Here is a 14,711-nt window from a genome sequence, read left to right on the forward strand (position 1 = left end):
GTTTGTTGTTCCAACTCTTGACTGTTGAAGCTATGTGGTGTGATTACACTGAGGGGGGATATTCAAACTGAAGATGGCTGCACAATTTCATCCAATATCTTTGGGATCGCAACTAAAAGTTAAGACATTTGGGTTGACACAAAGCTCGGCTGCACGGTGAAACGAGGCACCTATTGGCCGGCCGGAAGAGTTTTAGAGGTTAAAGACTTTACAAAAGCCTCATTCTTTGAACAAATCATATTCTAACAATCCATACGTATATGCTCCAATCGGGACTCTCCGCTCTCAGAATACAGGGCTCCTGTCTGTCCCCAGAGTGAAAAAGAAATCTTTTCTTATCGAGCCCCCTTCCTCTGGAATAACCTCCCTATGGACATCAGACAGTCTGATTCTGTGGAGGCCTTTAAATCCAAACTCTAAACTCATCTTTTTGCTCTAACTTTCAATTAGTTAGTTGTTCTTTTATGATTCAGTGGGCGGGTCGATCTCAGTTGTCCTGCTGACGAGAATAATATTAATTCTAAGCCACTGCCTCTCAATAACCCTCTGTTGTTTATGTCCCACATTACCAAGCAACTGTGAACTAAAAACTAAAACCTGGTCCTCTCTCTAGGTTCCATGGTGGAGAGGAGGTCGTGTTGCTCAGCCTCTATCTGCTTGACATCCTCCTGGATCCATCTTCTCATATACGTTTCTCATTATATCAAGTTTTGTCACATGGATTGTCTATGTTGTATTTCCATTATGTTGTTACTCTGTACACACGACATCTATTGCACGTCTGTCCGTCTTGGAAGAGGGATCCCTCCTCCGTTGCTCTTCCTGAGGTTTCTTCCAATTTTTTTCCCCTGTTGAAACTTGTTTTTTTCGTTATCCGATGAGAGGGTTGTACTGTAAAGGATAGGTATCATGTACGGACTGTAAAGTCCCCTGAAGCAAATTTGTGATTTTGGGCTACACAAATAAAATGAACTTGACTTGACATACGGATCTTTGAGATGTCATGTTGCCCAAAGGAACTTTACGGCTTATTCTCTTCCTGGTAATACGCTATGAGTGTACACATTACATCACTATACATAAAAGGGGGTGTCAAATGATCACTATTGATGAGACTACTCAAATAAACACATGACCGTGCCATGTAAAAACAAATGGGAGCATTTCTATGTGTGCGTGTGTCCTTGTATCTGCCCGAGTCACAGTGAGAGACGTGTGCGCTTGACATTACGCCTCTGAGACAACAGGACAAGCATGGGCTGACTCCCAATGCACAGACACTTCCTTCCTCTTCCTCATTCCCTCTTCATCTCCCTGTCTGTCTGTCTCACTCTCCCTCTCTTCTTCTTCTTTCATGTTCTCCTTTCCATTCTACCTCCAATAACATCCTGGTGAAAACACACCACCACTGCACACGCTGCAGGTTGTAAACCTCAAAAGTAGCATTTGTTATCGACATTTCATCCACCTCAAACCCCTGTGTGAACATTACTCTTCATCGGGGAGGTGGGCAGAGAGAGGCAAACGCTAAGAGACAGGGCGGCTGGCAGATATAGACGGGGAGGTGCATTCAGTCAGTCACACGGACAAGACGCTGGGAAAAACGGGCGATAAAACTGATGGACAAAGGATGAGCTAGGTTAGATGGATGAGCAGTTGTGACTCCAGCAGAAACAGAGAGACATGAACAGAGAGAAAGAAAGAGACACAAAAAGCAGACATGGAAACAGGTGAAGCAGACAACAACTGCATTGTGTGTGTGTGTGTGCGTGCAGCAAACAGGTCTTCAGCTGGAGCCCTTTTTCTCATGTGCAGCATCCCTTACTTACCATACATTCAGAATAACACACACCATGCCCAGCGAAGCGAGAACATGGGTATATTCATGCATAAACACAAGCGCAGGAGGCTGTGTGTGTGTGTCTGTGAGTGTGTGTTGTGGTTTTTGCAGGCACTGGATGAACAAAAGAACTGGCTATTGCAGCATGCAAAAGCTTTGATGGAGACTACAAGTAGGTAGGTAGGTAGGTAGTCACACACACAGACAGAGTAGTATAGCTCCAAAAACAGCAACTAGTTTACCATAAAGGAGGATGAGGATTCTGGATAAATAAAAAAAATTGCACTATAACACACAAGTCTGGCAGCAGTGTGTGTGGGTGAACTAGGTTAAATTCCTCTGCTGTCTGAATAGAAATAGGCCTATAATAAAAAAAAAAAAAAGAGACATACAACCCTCCTCTATATCCAGGTCAGCATAATCCCAGCAGCTAAACTCAGCATCACACACACACTATCAAACCGTCCTGTTATACTGACTTGAATGAAGATAGTAATTCTGATTCTGTAATTTTTGCCCTTTGTCTTCGTTTTCAATTGTTATGTTTGTTTGTTTTATGTCTGCAACCGTGTGAGTGCTGCCTATCTATCTTGGCCAGGACACTCTTGGAAAAGAGATTTTTTAATCTCAATGAGTTAAATAAAGGTTAAATAAATACAAAATAAAAGATATAAGCATGATGCAGCTGTCAGGTTATTTAATGTCTATATATAATTTGATCTATAATCTGACACATTTGTGGTGGCCTCCCACACATCCTCCTTTTTGCAGCCTCTCCTCTGCCTGGGTTGCTATTCAGGGAATCAGGTGCACACCAGTTTCTCTCACATGAAGAAGTGTAAAAAAGAAGAAGTGTAAAAAAAAAAAAAAATGTAAAAAAAAAAAAAAAAAAAATGTTAAATCTTACCCTCAAAGCAGAGAGGTCGATTTCATCCAGACTCCGAGCCGGAGAGTCAGTCGCCATGATGATGGAGGGCACAAAAAGCCGCTCTCTGTTATCCTGAAACGGCCTCTGCTGTCACGACTGTGTGGTCCCTCTTTCTGCTGCTTCTGTCTCTGTCTCTCTCTGTATAAAGAATACCAGTGTCCTTCGGGTCAGCAGCAGAGCACAGCTAGAGGAGCTCGGCCGCGGAGAGGATGGGAAGCAGGAGAGCCGCGTGTTTACGCACCTCCAGGTCCATCATGTCTGTCTGTCTGCGGGCTGGAGGAGCGGAGGAAGAAGGAAGGTGAAGCGCGGTGGAAAAGTGGATTAGTGCTGCTGCTACTGCTGCTGCTGCTGCTGCTTGTGCTGCTCGCTTGTCCTGGAAGCTGCTGCTGCTGCTGCTGCTGTGTGACAGCCAGTGAATATAGAGGAGGAGGAGGAGGAGGAGGAGGAAGAGCGCACTGCCTACTGCCTCCAAACCACGCCTGCTCTGCTCCAGGGCGGGGTTAGCTGAGGCTGAGAGGAGACAACAGAGGACTCCCTAACTAAACTCTCTCTCCTCCAACGACCCCTCACTTAACTACTGATGATATTATTATTAAATGATGTATGATGTCACCCTGAAGACATTTATTTATTTATTTTATTTTATTACATATATAAAACTGCACAAAATCCAGTCAAAAACAAAACAAGAAATGTGTCAGGAGAGGTCAAGAAGCCACAGGCTTATTTATACAAAGGACCTCCCCCTACCAACTTCAGGAGAAAAAAAACAGTAAAAAAAAAAAATCCAAACTAACATAATTTTAAAAATACAACAAAAGGTAAACAATTTACAAGAAGTACACAACATTTGCAGAAAAAAAGCCTAACCAAACAGTGGAAAACAATCCAATAAAAACAATGAAATACATACAAAAAGCAGTACAGCAGAAAATAAATTATATCTAAACATATCAAAAAATAATTAGACTTCATTAATTAAACATGACATGAGGACGTTTTCAGAAATGTTTTTAAGATACTTATTTATATGTATTGATATTATTGATTTATTTTGAGATAATAGAAATTATCTATCCTTTTATTATGGGTGGAGTTTTTTTTTTAAAATTTAATTTAAGAAACAAATATAATTTAAGGGGAGACACCCCAAGTGAATAGGGTAAAACATTGAACTAGTAGATACCGCAATGAAACTTCCCCAGTTGATAACTAGTATTTTTTGTACCGCAAGTTTTTGGAAACTTTAGAGAGTAATAGAGTTAGAATATATAGAGTTAGAGTTAGAATATATATATATATATATATATATATATAAAGAGAGAGAGAGAGAAAGATATTCATCAATAGTTATATATATATATATATATATATATATATAACTATTGATGAATGTAGGAGAAACATTGTAAATATATATATATACATATATATATATATAGAGAGAGAGATATTCTAACTCTATTTTATATATATATATGTATATATATTTATATATATACATATATATACAGTATATATATATATATATATATATACTATATGTATATATGGATAGACATGCAATCCACTTCAGTAAAACAACTACACAATTTATGAGATCAAAAATAACATTTAAGATGACACAGTCAAAATATAATTGTTATGAAAGGTATTGTTAAGCTATTGAATTGGCAACTAAACAACTAGATTTGGTGTTAAAGGGGTACTCCAGCAATTTAGTATTGCACTTTCATAAAGTTGGGGGCAGTAGGGGAAGAAGTATTCAGATATTTTACTGATAAAAAATACTCCATTACAAGTAAAAGTCCTGCATTCAAAATCGTACTTATGTAAAAGTACAAAAGTATTGTCATGAAAATATACTTAAAAGTAAAAGTACTCAATATTCAGAATGGCCCATTTCAGAATAATGTTATATTACTTAATTACAATTATTGATGTATTCATGTGTTCATCACTCTAACGTTGGAGCAGGTAAAAGTGGGGCTAATTTTAATTACCTAATGAACTGCTGGGTAGCTTTATCTATAATAATCATAATTTTTTAGTTGATTTATATTTTGTGTTAATAATCTTAATCAGCAAAGTAAGTAGGTAATTTAAGTTATCAAATAAATGTAGTGGAGTAAAAAGTACAATATTTCTCTCCAAAAATGTAGTAGTGTAGAAGTGTAAAGTTGCATAAAATGGAAATATTCAAGTAAAGTACAAGAACCTCAAATTTGTACTTAAGTACAATACTTGAGTAAATGTATCCAACCACTGGTTGGGTGACTCAGAGACAGAGACAAACATCACTGTTTTCACAGGCTGAGTAATAGTGGAAGTCATTATGAGTGGGAACATATATTTAAAATATTCTTACTCTGTCAAGGATAAAAATAACTTTTGAGGGAACCCTAATCCCCAATTTAGGAGCCACTAAATTTGACGAAATGTAAGCAATGCAACAAGAAACCAGATTTGTTAACTAGTGAGAGAGAGTGGAGTTACCTGGTACAGATGAATACCTGTCTACTTATGTAGAAAACATTAGGCAGCTGACGTGAGAATGTGGTGTTGCTCGCACTGCTTTGCAATAACACGTCAACTGTCACTAAACAAATGGGACGTTTTCCAAGGAAGGGAAGGACGAACTAAATGAATGACCCAGTTGCATCAAAGACTTAAATTGTATACACACTGGTTGCTCTGCAGGTGTGAGCAGTTTCCCACAGAATTCATCCTTCGACTGGCAAACCTTTCTTTAATTAAGCCTCTATTTCCTCAAGTGTTTCCCAGGGATTGTCATTCTGTATGTCAGCAATGATGATCGTTAAAAGTATAATTTCCCAGTTCCACCCAGTATTTCAGGTTTGTGGTTTAGGAAATTAAAAAGAAATTCAGATGGCCTGCTTTTACGGTTCTGGTTATTTTACATAAGAATTGTCACTGACTGTGGATTCCACGGGAATCAGCAGCTCCATGTGTGTTTGAAAGTGTCCATTGTATGCGATTTAAGCAGCAAAACACAGTAGAAATTCTCCATTACTTTTATATTTTAATACTTGGTTCATTAAACAGAGGGTCTGTTGTACTAATACACAGCCATTGTAAAGTGTTTATGTCCTTTTTAAACTCCTGGTGCATTTGAGAACCTATAGCTAAACTACTAAACTGAAGTTTGTGCCTATTACACAATCACAGCTTTTGTATTTTAGTTTTTTTTTGCATTGATTACATTAAAGTTGAAGAGCTGAAATAAAAGTAGGAGCAAAACATTTGATTTCTCAAAAAAAAAATTAACTACAATCAAATTATTCAATAAAAAACAATGTTTGTACGTTAATTTGGTTCTCAATTTGCGACTGAAAGAAACAAAAATGTCAAAGATAATTTTATTTGTTAACCGTTTAAATTATGAGTTACACTGTGTTAAATGAACAGACAGAAATTAGAAATACTTTCAAATGTACAAAAAACATAATGTATTGCATATAAACAGTGGAAGCAAGATCAGCTGAATTTAGGCAAAAGGGATTTACAGATAGTTGACAGAAAAGACTGCTGCATGATGGTTATGATAAAGAAACATTCAGTTACAAATCCACTACCATCCATACAAACATGCCGTACATTAAAAAAAAAAAAAACATGTTTAAAGAATGTTAAATGATTTATATTTTATAGACAAATACAGCAAGCGTAAACAATACAGTGATGTCAAAATCAGTACAAATTGAAAAGCAAAACTGTGGCGTTTCCAGTCATTATCACTTCAGCGAACATTCATCAATTTCCTGGTCCCATTAAAAAAACAACCAAAAAAAAACATTATTAGATCCCATGCACTGGAAGTTATTATCTACTTCTGTTGAATAAATACCAGTGATTCACATGTCAGGTGTTGATTCACAAGTCAGGTGTTTATTACTTAAAGACTTTGTGGGCCTTTCGTGAGAATCCAGAGGAGCTCTGCCAAAGGAAACTGCTGATGTTGATTTACATGACACCTCTTCCCGGCAGCTGTCAGTCTAGCCTTAGTTGTTTTAATAACCTTCGTGTGAAAATCATTTAACCAACTATGTGCTGAGAGTGTCTCTATAACTTCACTTTATCTTGGCCAGGACTCCCTTGAGGAAGAGATTGCTAATCTAAATAAAATATTTAAAAAACATAACCTGCCCTGGTTAAATAAAGGTTAAATAAAATAAAAAAAAGATGTTGGTGATCAAACAAGTGACAAATATTCAAAATTAAAACAAATCAGGTAACATGGAGTCCATACATTCACATATTCAAATATTCAATTAGGACAATTGCCCCATACGGTAGGTCAGTGGTTCTCAACCTGGGGGTCGAGACCCCGAAGGGGGTTGCAAGATCATTTCCAGGGGTTGCGAAGAAAGAAATTAAATGACATTGTAAGTAAAATAACATATTTTAGACTGGGGAATGGTTTATTACATTATATCGCCTGATCCAGTGATATAAATTGCCTAAAAATATATTTTATAGTGTGTTTGTGAGAGTCAAAGTGTGTGTGCACGTGAGTTTCGGATGGGGATTTCCCAAATGAATAAGAAATCCACAATGCCTGGAGCACATTGGACAACGCCTAGATGCTGGCTGTCATCACAAACAAAGCATTATTTGACAGTTAATTAATTAATCAATCAGAATACTCATAATAATCCCTCAAAATCAGCAGGTGGTGGTGCGTAGAAACAGCTGTTTACGCCAGGTGGGAGGGTCGCGAACACCAACCTGATTATTCTTGAGGGGTCGCGACGCAATAAGGTTGAGAACCACTGCTGTAGGTCAGATACCATAAGAATCCCTAGAAAAAACGTAGTTTCCCCTTGACAGATATACAGGCTGTGTTACATTATAAATATTTTATTTTTCACTCTGAGTAAAAAGCTTCATCAAGAAAACCACTAGGAACTGCCAGGAAACGTACAGTAACAAGCGATTTCAAACTGTATCTTCATATGACAGTTCTGCCTCTGGCACCAGTTGCATGCTAAATGGAAAATATTGATTTTATGTTCATTGTTTATATCGTTTCAAACACTGTTTTTCTGCACTTTAATACAAAGCCGTCATCATAAAGACTGAGAGAAAAATAGACGGGAGAACTGAAAGGGCCGCTGTACACAAGCTGTATTTTTGAAAAGCTAGCACCATCTGCTGAGCAAACAGGAAATGACTCCTTTGAACGTGTGGGCCGATTGTCTCATCCAACCTCTCTGGTTTTTACCATTTTACACTGCTTCCTTTAATCGTACACCCTCAGCCATCATCCTCTGAATGTACTGTAGCTTTTGTACCGGGGTCAGCTCAACACAGTTCCACTTTGATTGCAGCAGTTCAGTCTGACAATTATCCGTCACAAAACACCTTCGACAGGAAATATAATGTCTCAGAGATGTGATTGGTACATGCATCATAGCAATCGTGTTAACAAGATTTGAGCACAGTTAGTAAAATCATGCACCACTGTTGAATCGGCGAAACTCTCTCTCTGTGCTGAACAGTAAAAGAGCGATCACATGTTGTTGGATTTGTTTTACAGAAGAGATCCTTAAGACGCATCTGAGATAACCACAGTAGCTCCTCTGTGAGCTCATTAACAGCGTACGTAGCACTAATGCACCTCACGAGCATACAGCCACAAACTCAGTGAATCACATGCATCGCCATCTCTGTCATCGTTTTAAAACTAAGAGCCAAACATTTTACGAGCGCCTCACCCTGGTTCCTTAGAAATCCTCGCTGTCTTACGAGCTTTTCCAACAGTCCAAAGGTCTAAGGGTGCAGCGTTGAGTTGATTCCCAAAACCCAAAGTTCACGTGGCTGTTTATCATCTCCACAGCTTGAATGCAGTCTCGAGTGTCATATCTTTTTTTTCTTCATACATCCCAAAAGTGTTAATGCTGCTTACCCAAATACTGTAAGCTGTGCTGTGACTACGGTTTAGTGTTCTTCAGTAGAAAACAGATTTGAGAGATTTGTCAATGCCCGGCAGTCCTATCAATCCAGAGGAGACTCTCATCTCTGGATTAAAGGCCATCTCTCCAATAATCCCATATTAAACATTTGATGACAACTACAATCCAGATACTTCCCTCAAGGAACAGTTAAAAAATTCCGATGTGCAAGTGGCTGGCAGTGGTGGCCCATCCTTTATGTCCAGATCTCAGTTGGTACCATGGACTCCTTCGTTCCAACAGAGGGCATGAGGTTCTCCTCAGACAGGAAGTCCAGAGGAAACTGGACCAGGAAGCCTCGGATTTTGCGCAGCTCCTCCTGAGCACGGGCCAGGTCGGTCTGGGCCAAACCCGGTTTGGACTGGTACTGCTCCAGCTCCGACATGTTCCTCACCAGGGACGACGGGAGGCAACGGAATACCTGCAGAAAAACACACATGTGTTATTGCAAACCGTTTCAACTAGGGCTGTCAAAGTAAAAAAAAAATGTGTTAAAGCAAATTTGTTTTAATTGCAAAAACATTTTTAACGCATTAATGCAATCGATCTTTCAGAGGTTGTGGCGAGATCAGTTTTAAAGCCAGATGTCATACTAGCTTGTCGCGAAGGAGGTTTAATAACACTCCAAACTTGGTGAGGAAAAACTGTCACAGACATTTGACACTTGACCTCTAAAAATGGGTTCCACTTTATGATAATCACATGCAGTTTGAGGCAAGTCATAGTCAAGTCAGCACACTGACAGCTGTTGTTGAACTTTAATCAATATACAACCCTAGTTTTAACATTTAATAATTAAACTGGATATGTATTGCACACATCCGTAATTCAATTCTTCCTACTCAAAATGAACATTTTAGACATCCACAACATCATTTTGACATCTCTTTTGCTGATGATGTGTATTGGGCTTTTAAGTTCAGTTATCTACAATTGCATTCTTTATATCTAATATGAACATTCTGTTCACAAATTTATTGTGGGTATCTGTGCTGGATATACAAGAAGATAATGAAATGCCAAAATGGCTCACTTCAGTTATGACTACTAACAATTGGATTGACGATTTTTCCAAGTACGAATTATATTACAGATCAAGAATGTTCATTCTAAATATCAAAACTGCAATTCTTGTACATTTTTCCTAGGAAGAAAGACATTATGGATATCTAAAATGACAATTGTGGATAGAAAAAAATGTTATTATGGATATCTGAAATGTTCTTTTTGACTAGGAAGAATTAAATTACAGATATCTGCAATAAATATCCTGTCTAGCTATTAAATGTCAAAATGGCCACCTATACTAAGGATTTAAAGATATCTTAAATTTAATTTTGATTAGTACAATCGAAGTTGTAGATATGTTGAAATACATATGTTACTGTGGATATCTTTAATTGCCATTCTGACAAGGAGAAATCCTCTTATGGATATCTAAAATGTAATTACAGATGGGAATGTGGTTCGATTAAATGTTAAAACGACTTGCCATACACGTACAGTATGTACTGTTAACATACAGCTGTCTTTAACTGAAGCACTAGTCACTCAGTCTTTAGCCAGTCTTGTAGATAGCTCTTGGGAAAGTAATGTTGGCGGGGCTGTCATGGTTGATGGTGAAATATCTCATCAACTATTGGATGGACTTCCATGATATTTGGCACTAGTATTCAAGTTTCCCTGAGGACAAATCCCAATGACTTTGGGGAGGAAAACTGAGTCTGAAATGTCCCAAAAAGGCTGCTGCACAGAGGATAAATCCTTGGCAACATAAATCACATACTTTTTCTTTTTACTTTTAGTACATACTGCAGCTTGCATGAAGTATGCATACAATTGGGACATACAACTTCATCATAACATTGCGCCTTGACCCTCTTGCTTATATATCCGCTGTGCAGAGGATTGTGGGTCAGAAGAGACTGAAAAGCAAGCTGGCTTGCATACTGCAAAATGCAACCGGATGTAGTAGGACATCCTGGTATTTTTGGCATACTGCATTTGATATACTGTGTATTGGGACATACTACATATTTTTCTGGTGTACTTAATAGTATGGTAGTACGGGTATTGGAAAGCACAGCTTGTGATTTAGTTAACAACATGCCCATTCCTCTGGCTCCACTAGTGGTAAGGATTTATAGCAATTTCGATTTTCTATTTTTCCAAATTGTTCTTTCGTTTTTTTAGTCTTGTTGAATTTTTGAGCACAGGAGGAAATTATTGTGATTGAATATAACAAAATGATCACCACATATATCGTATGCCTGACTCTTCAGTGAATCCTTAAATTTGCTTTCTCAAATTTACCCGCTGACTTGTTATATATATATATATTTTCTTAAATAGATGACATCTGCAATTTATGTCTCAGTTACAGCATCTGTAAAATGCACCATCTGGCACATGTGCTAATTCCTCCTAAAGCCTGATGACTGATGAATGGAAAATGTCCCCCTAAACCATCACACCCGTCCATACTGTACCTTCTCATAGATGGTGTCGTTGCGGCCAGCTGTGCTCATCCACACCTCTTTATAGAAGTGATCGCTGATGGGGTCAGACACGTCAATACTGGTGTCGGTGTGACCTCCAAGGATAGTCCTGTTCAAGAGAGAGAAGATAGATGAGAAATAAAGTACATTCATTAAGAAACTTTATTTGTTTGTAAATGTTTCAGTCAGATGAAGCCACAAAGACTGTACAGTGGTATTTGTAATGGATTGTGTGGGGATGTGGATGGAAAAACAAATCTATTAAAAGATTTCCACTAGATTATAACATGCTCCTTAAACACATCTCTCTTTCTCATTCACACACACAAACACCTGAAGCATTCGATGCGAAGCCGAAGAGCGTAGGGTCCCGCTTCATACTCCTGTCCGTCCATCACCGCAGCGACCTTTTCAGAGTCCTCGATGATCACCGCCACCTCGCTGTCGCGCTTACCCAGCATGCTTCTGTCGTTGATGTTAGCAGAACCTGAGACAAACACGCAGGACAAAGGATAGAAGCTGAATCTCACTGGTAGCATTACATCTTAATAATCTTAATAATAGTGTCTGTATAAATTCTGAGAGAAAAATTATAGTATATGTCTAAAAAAGAAAAAAGAGAAAGGAGAGCATTTATTGTAGGAAACATTTTCAATCTTTTGATTTGTTTATTGTTGTTAGTGAGAGTGAGCTGTAACTTAACAGCCAGCAGAGGGCGCAGCAAAGCTATGTTGCAGCAGTCACTACATTATTTGTATGCACATTGTTTTAGCTGCACACATGGCGAAAGATACAGAAATGGAGCCCGATTTTTTGATTTCTCACATATCAATGGTGTCAAGGCAGCGAGGCTAGATGCCTCAAATAGTAGTAGGTGAAAACAACACGAGAGACAGAACGTGAGAGAGCAGACGAGAGACTGACCGATGATGACTGTGTTGTCGTCAGCGATGAGCATCTTGCTGTGGACGTAGATGAGCTCGGTGACCAGGCGTCCCTCCAGCTCAGCGTGAGTCCGCAGGCCAGCGAAGGAGATGTAGTTCATCCAGTGGTCGTCCACTGGGAGAAGAGAGGAGGAGGAGAGGAGAGGAGAGAAAAAAACACAAAAAACAAGATGAAATTAGAAGAATATTTGCACTTTTCCAACTCTAACCTTAATATTAAGTATCAAAACATGTAATGTTATAGTGTATTCTTTTACTTACTCTCGTTTTTCAGCTGAGAGATGATTGAGTAGTCTCCTCTGCTCATGGTTCTGAGGAGGCAGGAGATTAAAGCTCATCAAAAAGTATATAGATATCGCACATCCTATTCACTCATCTTGAAAGAAACATAAAACAATAGAATCCAATGTCACTTCCACATCTGCTCTCTCATTTCCCTTCACTCTTCCTCTTTCAATATAAAACTTGCACTTATTTGAAGTGTCATGTGGTCCACCTGTAGTTGAAGTGCATGACAGCCTGAAGGGCGTTCCCTCCTCCGGTAGTGATGTCCCCCTCAAATCCAGGAAGCAGCGGGGTGACCACGTACACGCGGTACTTCTTACCCTCCCTGCGAGCAAACACACATCGGTTACATAAAGACACAGACTATCAGCGTTAAGATGTGAGAAGCAGAAGTAGAAGTAGAAGTAGAAGAAGACAGCAGACGTATCTTGTAAACTTCCTTCCTGTAATCACATGTACAACTAAAATAGACAAATGTTTGAAACAAAAAGGGAAGTACTTGTGTGCTCTGAGGATCCTTTCGATGATGGCATCTCCGATCTTGTTGTAGACCGTCCTGTTGTCGGCACAACTGATGAAGAACTGGTTCTGATGGGAGAGCAGAGAAAGGACAGACTTTGTTTCTAGTACACTGACAACATTACTGACTAAACCCTCTGATGAATTCACAACAATTTCACATCACAGTATTTGTCTTTTGCTGCACCCGATTTGACTGTTGTCAGGCCATTGAATAGGCGTAATCGGTCACTATAAGCATCATAGATGTGGGTCAGTAGGGGCCTATTACACCTACTACGTTGTAAAAGTGAAAGTGAAACTTAAAAGCAACACATTCTAACACATAAAACTGAATGAAACGTTACGTTTTGAACACAAATAAACAGGCTTCTTTAGGTTTAGGAAACAAAACTACAACTTCTTTACATTTAGGCAAAAAAAACAGTTAAGTTTAGGGAAAAACATCGTATTTTGGCTTAAAATAACAAAAAAAAGTACAAGCGAAACTTAACGCTTGTGAAGACAAAGACAACTACACATTGTCGGTTTCACATGGAATGCCTTCTGGTTGAAAACCCTGTGTTTTGAGTGTCCCATCCACCGCCTCCGACCTTCACCCCATATGGAGTTTTACGTTGCAGGTCACTACGGTCACTAGAGGTCGCTGTCATGTGCTTGTTATACCTTCTTTCGGTGATCTACCATGTGAATAGATGATAAAAAACCTACTAGTAGGTGTAGTAGGCCCCTAATGACCCACATCTATGGTGCTTATAGCGACTGATAACGCCTATTTAATGGCCTGATAACAATCTAATCGGCTCTTTATGGTGACATCCTGGCCTCGCTGCTGGTTTACCTCTATGTAGATGTAGTGTTTGCTCTTAGCGATGACCTGGATGTAGGCATTGTGGATGGACTCCTCGTGGTACTTTATGCCTGCCGACCAATCTGCTGCTGACCGCAACACCTTCCACACACAGACATAGGATTAATATCATAGCAGCAATTCTAAAAAATATGAATGTGTGTGGCTAGTCATCTCCATTATACTAGAGATAAATAAGAGCTAAACAGAGAGGAAATGAGCTGACAGCTGGTGTGAGAGTGTCTTTAAGCAAACAAATTGCATGGTTAAATGTACCTACATCATAAAAGCATAATAACTACTTATAGTCAGTGATTATAATAAGGTAATAGCAGTATAATAAAAAAAAATAATGATTTTTCTCACCTATAAACTGCAACCTAAAAACGTCTGTGTAATACTACTTACAGCAATAAACAATTAGTGGTAAATAATTTCTGTGAGGACATTAACTTCACTGCAAAAATAAAATAAAAAAATAAAAAATAAAAAATAAAATAAAATAAAACAAAAATTAAAATTAAAAATTAAAATCAAAAAATAATAATAATAACATACAGTAAAAGTTGTAAAATGTTTTAAAAATGTATGTCTATTATTAGTGGTTATAGTAGATACAAATGGACAGTTTGAATGAAACACACATGTATTAAACAACACTGACACAACAAAAGAACACTTTCTCTTAAAACAAACATGATGGAGTTGTGATGGGATCTTCGTCCGCTTCTTATTTTAGCATTTCACTCAAAGGTTTGTTCCTTTCGGCTAAAAACCTTTGAGTGTCAATCGCAACTCCAATCCTTTGTAGTTATGTAACTTTTTGGCCCATGGAGAGTTTTTTTAACGCTCACTCTCTTTTATCTTCTTCC

The 14,711-nt window shown here is 38.3% G+C and overlaps 2 protein-coding genes across 17 annotated transcripts in view; both read right to left on the reverse strand.

Annotated features, from left to right (window-relative positions):
• tnika (TRAF2 and NCK interacting kinase a) overlaps positions 1-3,190 on the reverse strand; it is a 76,272-nt gene extending 73,082 nt beyond the window's left edge. For 4 of the 15 annotated variants that reach the window (XM_037747199.1, XM_037747197.1, XM_037747198.1 and 1 more), the window contains exon 1: positions 2,748-3,186. In XM_037747199.1, coding sequence (XP_037603127.1) covers positions 2,748-2,804 — 57 coding nt within the window. In that variant the 5' untranslated portion in view covers positions 2,805-3,186. Of the gene's footprint in view, positions 1-2,747 lie in introns of all 15 variants that reach the window. The other 11 variants (XM_037747193.1, XM_037747192.1, XM_037747190.1 and 8 more) reach the window with 6 other exon arrangements.
• Positions 3,191-6,129: 2,939 nt separating this feature from the next.
• Positions 6,130-14,711, reverse strand: part of pld1a (phospholipase D1a) — a 42,784-nt gene continuing 34,202 nt past the window's right edge. For both annotated transcript variants that reach the window (XM_037746437.1, XM_037746436.1), the window contains exons 19-26: positions 13,831-13,941; positions 12,970-13,058; positions 12,682-12,795; positions 12,447-12,496; positions 12,166-12,300; positions 11,575-11,728; positions 11,233-11,350; positions 6,130-9,164 (exon numbers count right to left, since the gene is read on the reverse strand). In XM_037746437.1, coding sequence (XP_037602365.1) covers positions 8,940-9,164; positions 11,233-11,350; positions 11,575-11,728; positions 12,166-12,300; positions 12,447-12,496; positions 12,682-12,795; positions 12,970-13,058; positions 13,831-13,941 — 996 coding nt within the window. In that variant the 3' untranslated portion in view covers positions 6,130-8,939. The remainder of the gene's footprint in view (positions 9,165-11,232; positions 11,351-11,574; positions 11,729-12,165; positions 12,301-12,446; positions 12,497-12,681; positions 12,796-12,969; positions 13,059-13,830; positions 13,942-14,711) is intronic.

The sequence above is a fragment of the Sebastes umbrosus genome, chromosome 16 (assembly GCF_015220745.1).
Source record: "Sebastes umbrosus isolate fSebUmb1 chromosome 16, fSebUmb1.pri, whole genome shotgun sequence".
In the NCBI taxonomy this organism is placed as follows: domain Eukaryota; kingdom Metazoa; phylum Chordata; class Actinopteri; order Perciformes; family Sebastidae; genus Sebastes; species Sebastes umbrosus.